The sequence below is a fragment of the Eurytemora carolleeae genome, unplaced genomic scaffold (assembly GCF_000591075.1).
Source record: "Eurytemora carolleeae unplaced genomic scaffold, Eaff_2.0 scaffold180, whole genome shotgun sequence".
NCBI lineage: Eukaryota > Metazoa > Arthropoda > Copepoda > Calanoida > Temoridae > Eurytemora > Eurytemora carolleeae.
This window is the reverse complement of record NW_019396212.1, coordinates 370,686-388,299: the sequence shown is the minus strand read 5'-3', so window position 1 is coordinate 388,299 and position 17,614 is coordinate 370,686. Positions and strand designations below refer to the sequence as shown.

The 17,614-nt window shown below is 32.8% G+C and overlaps 1 protein-coding gene across 1 annotated transcript; it reads left to right on the top strand.

Moving 5' to 3' along the window:
* The first annotated feature begins 13,554 nt into the window (after nt 1-13,554).
* On the top strand, nt 13,555-16,336 carry LOC111698298 (proton-coupled folate transporter). Its single transcript, XM_023468592.1, has 6 exons — nt 13,555-13,684; nt 13,742-13,944; nt 14,008-14,120; nt 14,540-14,625; nt 14,690-15,713; nt 15,777-16,336. Exons 1-6 carry the CDS (start codon nt 13,582-13,584, stop codon nt 15,982-15,984), a joined length of 1,737 nt encoding a protein of 578 aa, XP_023324360.1. The 5' UTR covers nt 13,555-13,581; the 3' UTR covers nt 15,985-16,336.
* The last annotated feature ends 1,278 nt before the right edge of the window (nt 16,337-17,614 follow it).

The following is a 17,614-nucleotide window of genomic DNA, read 5'->3' as shown; positions in this document are numbered from 1 at the left end:
AAACATGAAAACTATCTATGTATCATAATTCATGAAACGCTTGACCGATTTGTCTGGTTTGACAAAGTGGAGTAAATTGACTGTTTGTCAGAAAAATGATGATTATTCCTGATTTAAAGATGATAATTCAGAGTCCATTCTAGATTTACCGTTTCTGTTTCAAACATAAAATTTGTAAGTTAAAGTTAATCAAAGTTTTAAGGTAAAATGACGAGTTAATGAATAATGATGAATCATAAATTTTAAACTTATTAAGATTTTGTGTAAAGTCCAAGGTTTAATGCTACAGGGTGTCCCAAAAAACATGGGAATTCAGTGACGAATTGGATATCGTCTTTGTTATGAATTAGCATTGTAATACATAATTTCAAAAGCCATAATATTATTATGTCTGCTAGAGTTTATTTTATGAAAAGGGTAAAAGACTGTAATGATGTGTCTATAATGTCTGCGCAAGATGAACAGTATAGACGGACAAGTTTACTCTGTTTGTATGCTACAGTGAAACCCTTAATAACGCATACATCGGAAGAATTTATCAAATGTCGTCTTGATAATTTTTCAATGAGTTTTATACTATATTACGTAAATTTCAGTATTTTCAAAATAAATAAATAGCCATGAATATGCGGGAACAGTTTTAAAGCGCTCCATATAATCATTTAATTAAAAAACTAAATATCTGCAACATTCCATTATCAGAAAGTGAAGAATACGACATTTGATGAATTCTTTCGATGTATTCGTTATTCAGGGTTTCACTGTATAATTTTCTTGTTTTACTAAGTACAACCGTATGCAGTCAAAACATAAACAAACAAAATTTGAACATAGCAGACGAAACTCTTACAGATTACAGCTTTCTCAGTAGGTATCACTATACTAAATCAAAGAATTATCTAAAAAGACGATATCGAATTCGTCACTAAATTCCCATGTTTATTAACGATTTAATGTCAAGTTATCGATCAAATGTCAAGTTAAAGATGTAATGTCAAGTTATTGATGAAATGTCAAGTTGTTGATGAAATGTCAAGTTATTGATGAAATGTCAAGTTATTGATGAAATGTCAAGTTATTGATGAAATGTCAAGTTATTGATGTAATGTCAAGTTAAAAATGTAATGTCAAGTTAAAGCTTTAATGTCAAGTTATTGATGAAATGCCAAGTTAAAGATTTAATGTCAAGTTGTTGATGAAATGTCAAGTTAAAGCTTTAATGTCAAGTTAACGATTTAATGTCAAGTTAAAGATTTAATGTCAAGTTAACGATAATTAATATTAAATTTTTAAAGGTTTAATGTTTAAAAAAAAGAATGGCAAGAACTTAATAAATACATACCCAACGTGGTTTAACTTGTTTTCGACATCCAAAAATTTTTTCTAAAAAAATTTATATACAATTTTATGTTATACTTTTTAACTTAAAGACTGTTATGTTATAACTTGAAGACTGAAGCTTTAAAAGCTTATAATTATTATTATTATTATTATAAAAACAAAAGCAAAACATGAACAAGATAAATAATGTATATTTTTAAAACTTACAGTGAATTTGACGGGTTCCTTTGTCTACGTAAACTATTTGAAAAAGTTTAAATCATCAATTAAATTAAATTATACTACGCTGATAACTCTGAAATATGAAGACGACTTTTAGAATCATGTTACAGCTTTAAAAAGTCGAATGAGCATGAGCCAAAGCAATTGTACTACAGGGTGTCCCAATAAACATGGGAATTCAGTGACGAATTTAAATAATTCATTGATTTAGTAATAGTGATACCTACTGAGAAAGCTGTAATCTGTTACTTGTAAGAGTTTCGTCTGCTATGTTCACATTTTGTTTGTTTATGTTTTGACTNAGATAGATAAATAGATAGATAGATATAAAGATAGATCGATAGATATATAGACAGATTAATAGATAGATAAATAGAGAGATAAATAGATAATTAGATTGAAAAATAGATAGATAGATTGATAGATAATAGATAGAAAGAAAGATAGATAGATAGATAATAGATAGCAAGAAAGATAGAAAGATAGATAGATAGTTTGATAGATAGATAGATAGATATTAAGAATGAAAGGATAATTAATGAAGATTAGATAAGGAATTAATTCTATATCTGCAGACCAATTCTAACAGTTCAGAATTATCCCTGGAATGTTGATGAAATTATAAAAATACTTTATAAGATTATATTTCAACAATTTCAAACCTAAATTGTTATTTCTTGGCCTGAATTTGATTCATATGAATGTGCAGTGTGCATACTTAAACTCCTTTCTATTTCCAGTAGAGGAAATAAACACTTCCTAGCTTCAAGCTCTTATTTTATTTCTTGGCCTGAATTTGATTCATATGAATGTGCAGTGTGCATACTTAAACTCCTTTCTATTTCCAGTAGAGGAAATAAACACTTGTTAGCTTCAAGCTCTTATGTTATTTCTTGGCCTGAATTTGATTCATATGAATGTGCAGTGTGCATACTTAAACTCCTTTCTATTTCCAGTAGAGGAAATAAACACTACCTTCAAGCTCTTATGTTATTTCTTGGCCTGAATTTGATTCATATGAATGTGCAGTGTGCATTCTTAAACTCCTTTCTATTTACCGTAGAGGAAATAAACACTACCTTCAAGCTCTTATGTTATTTTCATATTTTCAACCTGATTTAATTCATAGTTCCTTGATATTTCAAGGTTTTATAGTCGACATTTGCAATCTTTTATCTAAGTATAAAAGAACTAGGCTTTCATGGCGCTTTGCGCCCATCTTCTATTTCAGTTGTAAACATTTTTTCTTTGTATGCATCGTAATACAAAAATCGCGGATTATATAAAAGGCTTCGTGTATTTCAAATTCGAATTTGTTGGAGGCTAATTTTTGAAATTTAGTTTGAAGGAGAGATAAAGTAGTACTTGCAAGGTGATTAGACTGTACGTATGTGTACCTTTAAAGTATACTTGGGTGAGTTGTGCTTGATATCCAAGAAGCCAAATGTTCTGAATTTAGAGTTCAAACTTTGCCCTCCGCCCTCTAGGAGCTCCTGGGGGGGGGGGGGCAAAAGAAAGTTGTAAAGAATTACAAAAAGTAAAATTACAATATTTTCTAAAAAGCTTTTTTAAGTGAAGAATCTCTAAATTCATGAATATAAAAATTAGCATGTTATTTAGTGCGAAATCTAGGTTAATATCAGTTAATAATACTGCAGTTAACATCATTAAAATAAAGTTGTTGTCTCTCAAAAAGGAATATTAAAAACACACATTTAAAAAATTATAAAGACAACCTTTGAAAACTCTTTTAAAAATTGAGTACCGTCTGCAAAGCATGGATATAATCATATAGTAGGGCGGGCGGGGTCGATTCCTTCTCCCTTATATTCCATACTCCTTGATTTAACCGAATTGAGTACCGTCTGCAAAGCATGGATATAATCATAAAGTAGGGCGGGCCGGGTCGATTCCTTCTCCCTTATATTCCATACTCCTTGATTTAACCGAATTGAGTACCGTCTGCAAAGCATGGATATAACCATAAAGTAGGGCGGGCCGGGTCGATTCCTTCTCCCTTATATTCCATACTCCTTGATTTAACCGAATTTCTATCATTCCCCTGATTTCATTCATCCTTTATATTCTTCGTTATCCACCCCTTGTCAACCCATGGTGAGACAGGAACTGGATAAAGATAAGACCCTGATAATCAGGAATTCTTCTTGTTTCCTCATTCAATTAGTCTGATCTTTATCATCTGCGGAGAACCAGTAGGGATGGGACGGTTTTCATTTACTCCAGTTATACCCCAGATATAAACAATTTTTTGGCCTTTATTTATGGTTCACCTGATTCTGTTCATGAATAAAAATTTGAACTTTCCTCCTCCTCCTCCTCCTCTTCCTCCTACTCCTCTTACTCCTTCTTCTCTTACTCCTCCTCCTCCTCCTCCTTCTTCTCTTTCTGCTCCTTCTGCCAGCTACTACTGGTCAAGATGGGTCCCTAGCCTGGAGATATGGACGGTGGTATTATTATTATTAAAATCTTATCTAACCAATCTATATTCACACAATTCATTAAGCATTTCCCCTTCTTGTTCTCCTACCTTACCTCCGAACCCTCCTAGCGTTCATAATTTGCATGCTATTACAAAAATGGTTCTTGGTCATCAAACCATTACGTCATTGACCCCATCTTTGTACATTGTGTTGTACAGTGTACAATTTATATAGAGCTTGAGAAAGTCGGTGTTTCTACAAACATTAATTTTTGTTTTCACCTAATTTCAGGTAACACTTTCTAGTTCTTAAATTATCATAATTACAGTGATAACCAGAGCACTCCGAAAAAGGAAGACGACTTTATAGCAATACTGAATTTGATGTTGTTACAAAGCAAATTGTTTTAATATACACTTATTAAATCAGTGATTAAGTGAATTGGGTCTGTTTAGACTAAACCATTTCTGTGTCCCATCTTATTGGACTATTTAAAGTCAAAACTAAAAGTCGTCCTCCCATTCCAGAGTTCTCTGCTGCTAAAATTTCCATTTGTATATTATGTTCGTTTGAAAGGTGTTTTTCTTAAATAAATATTAATGCTTACTTTCCAAAAGTCGCCGAAAATAAATATGTTCAGAGAATTTCTGAAAAACAGCGTTGGACGTTAAATATTCGGGATTTTCGATAAATATATGTAAAGCATTGTAAATCGGACATCTCCCTTTTTGAATGGAGGATCACTTGAAATTACGCGTACAGTCCCATTAATTAGGTAAAATATTAATTATCCTAACCAGTGAGAACCTGTAATATCTAATGTATGAACATGTTTATGTGTATATGTGTACCAGGACGATATCTATGCATATCTCTGTGAATGCTTGGTATCAACAATATATTGCATGAGAGCCTACCAGATTATCTATACATTGTACACTGGGAACTATAGGGTACACCGGATCCCAGGGATACAGAACCAGGCCTAGATAGGTAGTTTTAGGTTCCTAGAATACAGAAACAGGCCTAGATAGGTAGTTTTATGTTCCTATAATACAGAACCAAGCCTAGATAGGTAGTGTTAGAATACAGAAATGAGTATTTAAGGTAGTTTAGGTTACTATAACACAGACCTAGTTTTAGTTTGCTAGAAAATTAACGTAACCAAGGTAGTTTTATGTTGAGGTCTGATTAAAGGGACCCGTAGGGCCTTTCTTTTGGGATATGCGTAGACTGTCTGTTTAAAGGATTTGACATAAGAGGATCCACATAAAGGGATCATCATAATGAAATTTGTTTAAAGGGATCCAGGAATCTGTGATAAAAGAATCTGCTGAAAAGGATCTGTTGAAAGGGGTTTGCAGTTAAAAAAGGGACCTGGCGTTTATACGGTCATTTTTATGGGATTTGTGTTGCGGGTTTTGTTTAACGAATTCTTTATAATGGATCCTCATAAAGGAATCTGTTTAAAGGGATTTATTGAAAAGGAATCTGCTTAAAAGTATTTATTTAAAGGAAACTGTTTTAAGGGATATGCTTAAAGGGATATGTATAAAGGGATCTGTTTAAAGGGATATGTATTAAGGGATCTGTTAAAAGGGAAATGTATATAAGGATCTGCTTAAATTGATTGGTTCAAAGGTATCAGTTAAATATGATTAGTTTAAAGGTATATTTTAAAGGGATCATCTGTTTAAATGATTTGTTTAAAGGAATCTATTTAAAGGGATCTGTTTAAAGGGATCTGTTTAAAGGAATCTGTCAAAAGGGATCTGCTTAAAGGGATCTGTTTAAAGGGATCTGTTTAAAGGGATCTGTTTAAAGGGATCTGTTTAAAGGGATCTGTTTAAAGGGATCTGTTTAAAGGGATCTGTTTAAAGGGATGAATATGCCTGGAATGTTGGCTAACCCTGTAATTACTCAGGGTTTGGTGTATGGACGCTTTTTACGTGAATACTTTGTTCAGACAAATACAAGAATGATAATTAGTTTCTAAACGAGCAGGGTAATGAGGCTTATTAGGCACACGTGGCTTTTGTAAAGCATACATTAATATTCCTAAAAATTATAAAAACTGAAATATTTCATGTATGTATGTAAATATACTATGTATATGCAAATGCAACCATAAACTACACAAACCTCATTCATTGAACTTTTTACATTTTTAGTTCTAGATTTCATACTTAAAGAGAATACTAAAGTATCTTAAAGTGAACTTCCGATTGAAAAATTATCACCCGATTCACAAAAGTACAGTTGAACCCCTAGTCAAAGCAAAAAACCGAGATATTCATGTTTTTCTATCTGAAAATAGAGGACTACCGGTTTAACGGTGTAGAGAAGGATCTGTTTTCAAGATTTAAAAAAACTACACCATATGTTGCTACTTAAACAAAGGTTTAATTATAATCTTTGCGATTTGAAAGATTCTTGAAAGTTCGATAGAAAAACATAAATAAGTACAACCCTTGTTATTTTTGTCGTATTTGGGGGTGTCATAAAATTTGATATTTCATCTAAAACGACTCTGAAGGGCAGTTTTTGTGCTAAGCTATCACAATTTTAGATTACGAGGAGAAAAAAAAACACATTCTCTGTATTTTATGAAAAAAATTACGAATCTAATTTAATCTGTATCTTTCTTTTAGAGCAGAATCGTTAACTGTAATATCTCTGAAGTGCCTGATGCTGTGTGATCAGACCATAGTCTTTAGTTTCTCCAGATATCCAGGATGATATATCCGGCCCAACCTTCCAGAGAATGCCAGAACTTGTTAAAATCTTGATGAGGTGACTTTAGATCCATGGTTTCGGTGTTAAATTCCCAGGATTAGATAAAAACTTCTCGGTTCAGATGATAAACTTCTAGGTTCAGATGATATACTTCTAGGTTCAGATGATAAACTTCTAGGTTCAGATGATAAACTTCTAGGTTCAGATGATAAACTTCTAGGTTTACATGATTGACTCCATGATTTAGGTGATAAACTACATCAAAACACGTTCAGAGAACATCTTATTCAAGACATAACTACCAAAAATCCCAAAGATGGAATGGATTTCACCTGATTTGATTAGAGTTCATCCCCTAATTCTTGGAGTTTATCATCTGAACCTTGGAGTTTATCATCTGAACCTTGGAGTTTATCACTAAAACAATACAATTTTCATTCAAACCATGTAGTTTATCCCATGAACTATGGAGCTTATGATCTAAACTGTAGAGTTAACAATCTAAACAATAGACTTTATCGCTTGAACTTAAACATCCTAACCATGGAATATTTAATCTATACCTAGACCTTGGAGTATATTACCTGAATTGTTGGGTTTATCATCTAAACCTTGGAGTTTATCTCCTGAACCATCAAGTTTTGTATTTAAACCTTGAAGTTTATCGATTGAACCTTGGAGTTTTGCAGATATATCTCAGTGCTGGTCACTAGAGCCTTAGAGTTTATTATTTGAACCATGGCGTTTTTATTTAAACCACGGAGTTTTTCATTCAGACAAAAGAGTTTTTTCGTTTGAGCCATGGATTTTTTCATCTAAACCATGGTGTTTATCATTTTATCCATGGAGTTTTCTATTCAATGCATAGTGTAGTCATCTAAACCATGAAGTTTTTCATCTAAACCATGGTGTTTATTATTTAAACCATGGAGTTTTTACTCAACCCAAGGAGTTTATGACCTGAACCGTCAAGTTTACCAACTAAACCTAGATATTTATCATCTAAACCTTAGAATTCATCATCTAAATTACGGATCTAAAGTTGATCCAGGAACTAATTCTGAAGTTGATCCAGAAACTAATTCTGAAGTTAATCCAGAAACTAATTCTCAAGTCAATCCGGGAAATAATCCTAAAGTTAAACCAGAAACTAACCCTGTATTTAATCAAGGAACTAATCCTGAAGTTAATTCAGGAACTAATCCTGCAGTTAATTCAGGAACTAATCATGCAGTTAATCTAGGAACTACTTCTGCAGTTAATCTAGGAACTAATCCTGAAGTTAATCTAGGAACTAACCCTGTATTTAATCAAGGAACTAATCCTGCAGTTAATCTAGGAACTAATCCTGAAGTTAATTCAGGAACTAATCCTGTATTTAATCAAGGAACTAATCATGCAGTTAATCTAGGAACTACTTCTGCAGTTAATCTAGGAAATAAATCTGAAGTTAATCTAGGAACTAATCCTGTATTTAATCAAGGAACTAATCCTGAAGTTAATCCAGGAACTAATCCAGGAACTAACCATGTATTTAATCAAGAAGTAATCCAGAAGTTAATCTAGGAACTACTTCTGCAGTTAATCTAGGAAATAAATCTGAAGTTAATCTAGGAACTAACCCTGTATTTAATCAAGGAACTAATCCTGAAGTTAATCCAGGAACTAATCATGAACTTGGTCCTGAGCTGGAAATTCTTACTCCTGTTCGCTTATTCTTTAAATTTTAGGCACTCTCTGGATGTCAAATATAGTTATATTAATCTGCAGATTAACAAAAAGAGGAGATCAAGCATTGAACTCGATATTTACAATTCAAGAGTTTTCAGCGTAGGAACTATTTCTAAACTTAATCCATTAACTATTCCTGTGGTTGAATAAAAATTAACAAATCAGCTAAAGTAAATTGCGAAATCAATCCTGGAAAACTGCTATAACCCCTCCTTTTTTTAACCCACCTACAATGCGTCAATAACCCCCCCTCCCACTCCCCTTCACAATAATATTAGTAGAAAGCTTTGAATTAATGTTGATGATGTGTCCGCTAGTATATAATTAGTAAATAATCTGTATAATCCATGAAATCACCATCATTTGTTAAATAAATATATGGTTCTATCATGGTGAGGTGTACAAACGGAGGTGGCGGGGGAATTTTAAACAATTCATAAGAAATTATTTAATATCACAATTTCAGAATTTTTCGTTGAAAGCTTTCACATTTTCAAAATTACTGATTTTTCAAAAAAAAATCTTTTTTCAGTGTACAAAGAATCACTATGCAGCGTTGTTTATATACTTTGGAACAGTTTTAAACGTTCTTTTAAAATTTTAAATTTTCCTTTTATCCTTATAATATTGAGGATATTAATATCCATCCTCTCTATATACTTAATACACCTGGGGATCAACCATCCTTTCCGTATACTTAATACACCTGGGGATCAACCATCCTCTCCGTATACTTAGTACACCTGGGGATCAACCATCCTTTCCGTATACTTAATATCACCTGGGGATCAACCATCCTCTCCATATACTTAATACACCTGGGGATCAACCATCCTTTCCGTATACTTAATACACCTGGGGATCAACCATCCTCTCCATATACTTAATACACCTGGGGATCAACCATCCTCTCCATATAATTAATACACCTGAGATGGAATTTAAAGAATTTGAGCCGCTGTTTAAATCCACCAAAATCCTCCAAAACCCAGTTTAAATTCAGCGCCGGCTTAAATCTTGAAACATTTGATACAATTTTTAGTGGAACCAACCATGTTTAAACCGCGGCTTAAATTTAAACCGCCGCTCAAATTCTTTAAATCCGGCTACTGGAGATCCACCATCATCTCCATATACTTAATACATCTGGAGATCCACCATCCTTTCCGTATACTTAATATATCTGGAGATCAACCATCCCCGTATACTTAATATATCTGGAGATCCACCATCCTCTCCATATATTTAATAGATCTGGGGATCAACCATCCTCTCCAAATACTTAATACATCTGGAGATCAACCATCCTCTCCGTATACTTAATATATCTGGGGATCAACCATCCTCTCCATATACTTAATACATCTGGGGATCAACCATCCTTTCCGTATACTTAATATATCTTGAGATCATCTATCTCCGTATACTTAATATATCTTGAGATCAACTCTCCCCGTATACTTAATACATCTGAGGATCAACCAGGCAGAACCAGGAACATCCTGATCAACATTTAACCCATCTTTAACAGTAAATATATAATTTATGCATCCTTCTCTTTCCGTTTCTAATCCGCCATAGTTAGAATAGTCACTGTTAGAATAATTTCCTGTACCCTTCCACGCAAATACGAAAATGCCCGATTCACAATAGTACCCTTAAAAATTTATCTGATGAATAATGTGGAAGATATTGTCGTTTTTCTAGGTTTAAAAGTGATCGAATCTGGATAATTTCTAGAAATACGTCAGTTCCCTTTGTAGAGAACCCACAATCGAAAATAATCAGTTAAAAAAAAAAACATAGATATCTAATTCATACATGATCAGGCACAGCTCTGAAGGGTACTATTGTAAATCGGGCATGGTCAATGGTCATCTTTGCATGAAGTGTCACTTAAAATTACGCTTACACTCCCTTTAGATGAGGCAAAATTGAACCTGTGAAAGCAAAAATAAAAATGGTTTGAAAATGTTCTGGATTACTGCCTGCGCAATACTTTTACAAGGGGACAAGGGAGGGAAAATGGGAAAGGTGAGGAGGGGGGAGTCACTTGGGGGAGGGTAAGTCAAGGGGGGGCTGCTTGTGTAGATGAACTCACAGGAAGTTTGTTCGCTGGACCGGAACTATCTATCTATCATTTTCTATCAGATAGATAGATATATAGAGAGATAGATAGAGAGAAGAGGTATATCTATAGGCAGATAGATGGATAGAACATGAACGGATGAAATGAACAAAAGATAGAAACCTGGTTTTATTTAAATGCCAAATATTTACTGCTTAAATAAATCTGTCTATCTGTCTATCTGTCTATCTGTCTATCTGTCTATCTATCTATCTGTCTATCAGTCTATCTATCTATCTGTCTATCTGTCTATCTGTCTATCTGTCTATCTGTCTATCTGTCTTTCTGTCTATCTGTCAGTCTATCGGTCTATCTATCTATCTGTATATCTGTCTATCTACATGAATAACATCTTTTTGCATGTATCAAAATTTATGTATCTTTGTGTTCGTTAATTTAATAGCTTTGTAAAACAAATATATTTGGATATTTAAAACTTTTCCAACAAAGATTTCACTGTTTAAAGAAAAATTCTCCGAAAAAGTATCAAGCCGCTGAGAACATGAAGGTACCAAACATATTTTTCTTTTTTAAAGATTTACTGGATTACCCAATACCCCCAAAGGATGAGACTGTAAAGACGACCTGAAACTTTCAAAATATGACGAGTTCAAGGTTAAATTAATTAATTGCTTTTAATGTTTTATTTAATTATTTGGCAACAAAAGAAACCAGTTTACAGATGCAAGAGAATGATACATAAAGGGAAATTGACAGTATAAATTCCTTACAGTCATCTCTCACTATAGATTTAGTAGAAGTAAATATTTCCATTTACTGTTGTAGCGCCGATATAAGGATTTATCTTTAATTGGATAATGAGATAGATAGAAAGATAGATGTTACCGCCATGCAATTTCTATTGGTTTAGAATAGACACCAAACACATGGTTGAACCCTGATTGGATCAGGCGCCAATGGACTCGGCATACTATTAGAGTGCTCTGAAGTCTCATCCTTTGTGGGTAACCCTGTACTTGCAATTACGGGTTAGATTTCATTAAGTCTTCTATTTAAGAATGTCGACTTGTAAATTCTACTTTTATTTGTTTTTGTTTTCTTTCTACAAAAGTGACAAATAGGAATTATCAGAATTAAACACTTTTAAATCTATAAAAATGAAAATATTTTCCACATAATTTATCAGGTAAAGGTCTGAAGGCACTGTTGTGAATCGGGCATTGCCATNTTTACTCTCAGACAAATTAGAATCAATGGAAATTTAAACCCCCTCGGGATTCAATGATAAACTCTTGGGCTACATTGTTATATCAATACAACTAAATCACAGTATAAGATTGCCGTCAGGCATTGCCAACCTGCTATATTTCTCAGTTTGTTTGTATGAAGACTCAAAGAAAGATATTGTAAGCGTAAATTGTGATTATCTTTAGCTCAAAATCGAATATTAAAATACATGTGGGAATATTAAACATCCTCTTTTGTGAGAAAAAATCAGTAAGTTAGTAAATTTTAATCACAAACTATCAAAAATCTGCAACGATCCACGCTTTAGAAACAAATTGTACTATCTATAGAACATATTTCATTGATATCGACATTGGCATGAAGTACTCTTTAACAAGATTATATAATCTGCTCGAAAATAACAATACTTTTCCTATTTCTGGAAAACGTCTCAAAATTTTTGATTTTCATAATTTTTCTAACACCTGGATAGTGTACACGGGCAACTACTAAATATTTTAAGATTTTTCTAAAAATTTTGAACAATTTTTTTTTCGGACACCATGCATAGAGTGTACACAGAGTAAACCGCACTAGCAACCATATTGGTTTGTTTGCACAAAGCATAACAAATACACGAGAAATTAATCAACTTCATTAAAGTACTATTCAACCATCAGAAATCATTATAGTGATAGATTAATAAATATATAGATTGATAGAAAGATGGATAGATAGAGAGTTGTATAATGTATATATATTTATATCAATTATATAATAATGTCAAGTAATTTAGGTTCCCACGTTATTTATTAAATAAGTAGGTGTGGCCAAATTAAAATTTATCAAAATGAAATAAAAAATGTTGTATTTAAAAAGATACAAAGAAAACCTCAAAACAAGTAAAAAAATATAAGTTTCTAGGCTTTTTACATATCTGAATTTTTTCTAATACAATTCACATTTTTTCTTTTATAAGAGTTGAGTTTTAGTGCAACAAACTCAAATTTTCTAATCTTTGCAACCTAACTGTGTAAACCTTCGATATTTCAAACTCAGAATACTTGATCTAACAGACTTCATAGTTTGAAATATTAAAATCATACTAAAATCATACTTCGTATATTCACATAATCTTAAACCACAAAATGTCCAGTAGTATCTCATGAATCAATGATTACATAATTCAGTAGAAACAGGTCAAATATTATTGCTTTAAAGATAATATGTTTAGAATATAAAAGAAGATCTTAAGTTAGAATCCTCAGTATCAGCATAACCTTAAACATATACAAAAGTCCAGAGCCGCATTTACAATATTGGAGGACTCAATATACAAAAGTCCAGAGCCGCATTTACAATATTGGAGGATTCAATACTAAGCTGCTATTGAGACTAATTTAAGACACGAGCTTGGGAAAAGTTGCAATTATTTTTCTAGAGAGTTTGATTTATTAAGCTGGTCTAAAATTGTATTTGGTGAATTTTCATGATTGGATTTAATTTCGGGATGTGATCAGAATTAGACTGAACATTGAGACTAATTCTTCATAAACCCAACCAAGGTTGGTTTTATTTTCACTGGGCCTAACTCTGTAAGTCGAGTCTAAGAGCTCAAAAAGTGTCAATCACGTGACACAAACTGTCGTCAAAGTTGGATAATGAAGCCTTGAAATGAAAAACGAAAAGTGGTTAAAAACTAGTTCTTAAGTGCATTTTCACCACTATGATTTTTTTTATGTAAGTTTAAACACATTTTTTTTTGCTATATTCACATATTCATAACAGAAAAAAATGATTCGCTCTGAGGGGTTGGAACCCAATAGTGAAAAGTTTCATGAAATAACTTACAACGTTGAACCATACATTAATAGAATTAAAAGATCATGCAAAAAAGGTAAAATTATTGGGCTTTGAAAGTTCTGAGAAACATAATAATTTTTGCATCTTTTAGTTATTTCAAATCTTACATTGGAGCCAGTCTTGTTCTTCATGTCCTTCGTGGGTTCCATGGACTCAGCCTCAGTTTCCCAACTACTCATTGATAAATCATGTAATATCGACTTTGACTTCCCCGAGGGGGTCTGCGATGATCTTCTAAGCGATAACAATACAGCTTCTAATGATTTGGTATCTGACGAAGTGGCGCAGTTTAAGGTAATTATATTTAAGTTATAGAGATTTGTGACAATTTTTCAAAATTTTACCAAAAAAATCTAGGTTTATGAGAGCATTGTTGATCATCTTTTCCCAATCATTGTCTCCTTTTTCCTGGGAAGCTGGAGCGATACTTTTGGAAGAAAAGTCATCCTCTACGTCTTCTTTACATTCAGGTAAATCAATATCAAGAATAAATTTCAAAACTATTATACCTTGCTTTAAACTGGCCTGTTTTTGCTTCCAGATTATAAAATGTCAACACCGTTAAAACTTTCCCAATGTAAAATTTGATATTGAGCTTGGAGCTGTTGCATTTTAAATATCACTATCTCTCGCAGTTGTAGACATATGCAAATCACACATGACTGTTTCAATACTAAAACCTTATCACATTGAGTCTAGTAGCAACCGCCCGATGCATTGAAGACATTTTTTTAATGCCATAAGCAAGCATGTGCTGTTCTTTTAAGGACTAATTGGGTTTGAACCATATCCAAATAACAGGGGTGTGTGTTACAGTAAAGTTTGAATGATAATGGTATATTTATGGAAGGAAATAAATTTTTAAACTTAAGTAATTTCTTGTTACTAGGTTGGTAGAGGGAAGCTTTCTTCTTCTCAATGCCTACTTCATGGAATGGCCAAAAGAGTATCTTTTGTTTTCAGTAAACCTTCCAGGTAGAAATATCTTAAAGTTTTATTTATCCAGTAAATAACGTGAATAACCAAATTTTTATTCTAGTTGCATTGTCCGGAGGTTACCTTGCTTACTCTATGGGAATAAATGCCTTCATTGCTGACATATCAAAGCCTGAACAACGTAGCTTCAGAATGGCAATGATTCATTTTGTTTCCTCCCTAGGCAGGCCATTTGGGACTCAAATTGGAGCTGTGCTTTTTGAGCAAGGAGGATATGTCTGCGTTATCGGAGCAACGTTGCTGGGAAGACTTGTAAGTTTTGGGCTTCTGATCCTAAGTCTGGAGATGTTTAAGTGGAGTCCTAAGAAAAAAGAAGAGGAATCTGATGAGCCAATCAGGAAAAAACGTCATCATGCTCTTAGCCCATCTCACATCATCGATTCTCTTAAAACGGCTGTTAAACCAAGGTCTGATGGAAAGAGATTTTACCTGTGGGTTTATCTTCTTGTTATGATTTCAATGGTACTTCCATGGTTTGGTGAATCAGTAATTGGGTATCTGTATGTACGAAAGCGTTATAATTGGGGAGTACAGGAATACAGCGACTTCAGAACAGTTTCTGAGGTTTTAGACATTGTTGGACAAGCCATATTCATACCTGTCCTTGGAGTTTTACAGATCAAAGATTCGCTAATTATTCCCATCTTACTTTCAACAGTCATAGCCCGAGATTTTGTTAAAGGCTTTGCTGAGACATCATGGCTTTACTATTTTGGATCTGCTATAAATGTTATGGGAGGATACTCTTTTGCCGCTTGTAGATCTATTATATCAAAGTGTGTTGAAAGCCATGAACTTGGGAAAGTGTTTGCTCTACTAGCTGCCCTAGAATCCTTAGTACCTATTGGTATGTCTCAAGCTTATGCATCAATATGGGCTCTTACTTCTGTTCTTGATTCCCTTTGGGTTGGATCAGTGTTTTTCCTATCTGGTGCTATTACAAGCATATCTTTGATTCTCTCCCTTATCTCCCTGTTATCCTTGAAGGGAAGAGCAATCTCTGATCTCGGAAAGGCATCTACCAGCTCTGATCTTGATGCAAGACCAATTAAAAGGCCACATTACAGGTATGGCAAATCTATCAGTTCTTGTAAGATAAATTTTTAAAATGTTAAGATTTATATATTTAGCATGATAATCAGAGGGCAACCACTGGAGAGACGTGTAGCTACTGGAAACTGGACTCTACCACCACAAATAAGACCTCATTGGGACACCTTCGACTGTGCTGATTGTGTAGAGAGTACTGATAGCTCTGAGACCAATTCATCTGAAGAATATTCAAATTCACAAAACCTTGAGTCAGTGAAAACCATTTCTGGAGAGATTTCAAAATAAGTTTTACAAATGTTTTCATCTGTTCATTCTTTTAAACTCATGAGATAAAAAAAGCAAAATTTAACCAAATATTTTCAATCATATTTCTATGTAATCTTAGTATTTCAATTCTCAGACAGATAAACGTATTTTATTTAAATTGTGACATGAATCATTGAAATATTTGAATGCCTCCAGCTCCTGCTTTTGTTTAATTTGTACTATTTCACAATTTTAAATAGGGTCACACTATCTTGGTTCAACGATACAAGATTATCTTGAAATTCAAGACAGTTTATGTGGTCAAATAATTTTATGTAAATATCACTTATTATTAAATGACTTTTGAAATAAATTATTTTTATAATTAAAAGCTTACATCATTAAAGTAGTTTACTATATAATCGTTAATAAGTAATTCAGAGTGAGTGTTTGCGAAAAATGAAAAGAGGTATATGTTGGACCCACGCACCTCTCACCCTTTAGTAAAAGTAAATTAAACTTAAATTCTGACCGCGTCAACCTTGTTGCACCGGCTAGTCCTATTTTGTGTCTGCTTTATTTACCCAATGTCCGGGCGATACAGTACAAACTGGGACCGGAAAGGTTGACCCGGCTTGGAAATTCAAATGTACTACGACTGCCCGTGGACCACGCATACATCTATTTTCATTTCTTTGATGTGACTTTTTGCCTTTAATAAGACAAATTTCAGCCAATTTCTGAATATTATTCTTCAGTAAGTCACTTCTTTTAATTCAACCAGTTGAAGTTATAACTTAACTTTTCCAAACGAAAAATTTACTTATTTAAATTTCTTTTTTGTATTCTTAAAAATCGTTGATGAAGCTCATTAAAGGATCATATAAAATACATTGACTATTCTTTACAGTTTTAAACATTTTATCAATTTTTCTAACTAAAGAAGAACATGGCCTGACTGCAGACATAAGTTTAAAAGTACTGTAGACATAAATTCATGTGACCCGACATGTTTTTAGCGACATGGCCGTCTGATCGCGGCTACCTTTCAACCTTTATCTGAGTATTGAGTCGTTTTCTATCTTTAAAAGAGTGTTATATTCTGAAAATTCCCTTCGTTGTCTTTGTTGACCAAAACCACAAATCAATTTCACAGATATATATACAGATATAAGGGTACCGTTGTGAATTAGACATTCCACTTCATACATTTTTAATTACTTGAAATTCGTTCTTGTAAAACTAAGTATAAGTTTAACATATATAGTATATACTACAGAACATATATAGTATATACTACAGAACATATATTGTATATACTACAGAACATATATAGTATATACTACAGAACATATATAGTATATACTACAGAACATATATAGTATATACTACAGAACATATATAGTATATACTACAGAACATATATAGTATATACTACAGAACATATATAGTATATACTACAGAACATATATAGTATATACTACAGAACATATATAGTATATACTACAGAACATATATAGTATATACTACAGAACATATATAGTATATACTACAGAACATATATAGTATATACTACAGAACATATATAGTATATACTACAGAACATATATAGTATATACTACAGAACATATATAGTATATACTACAGAACATATATAGTATATACTACA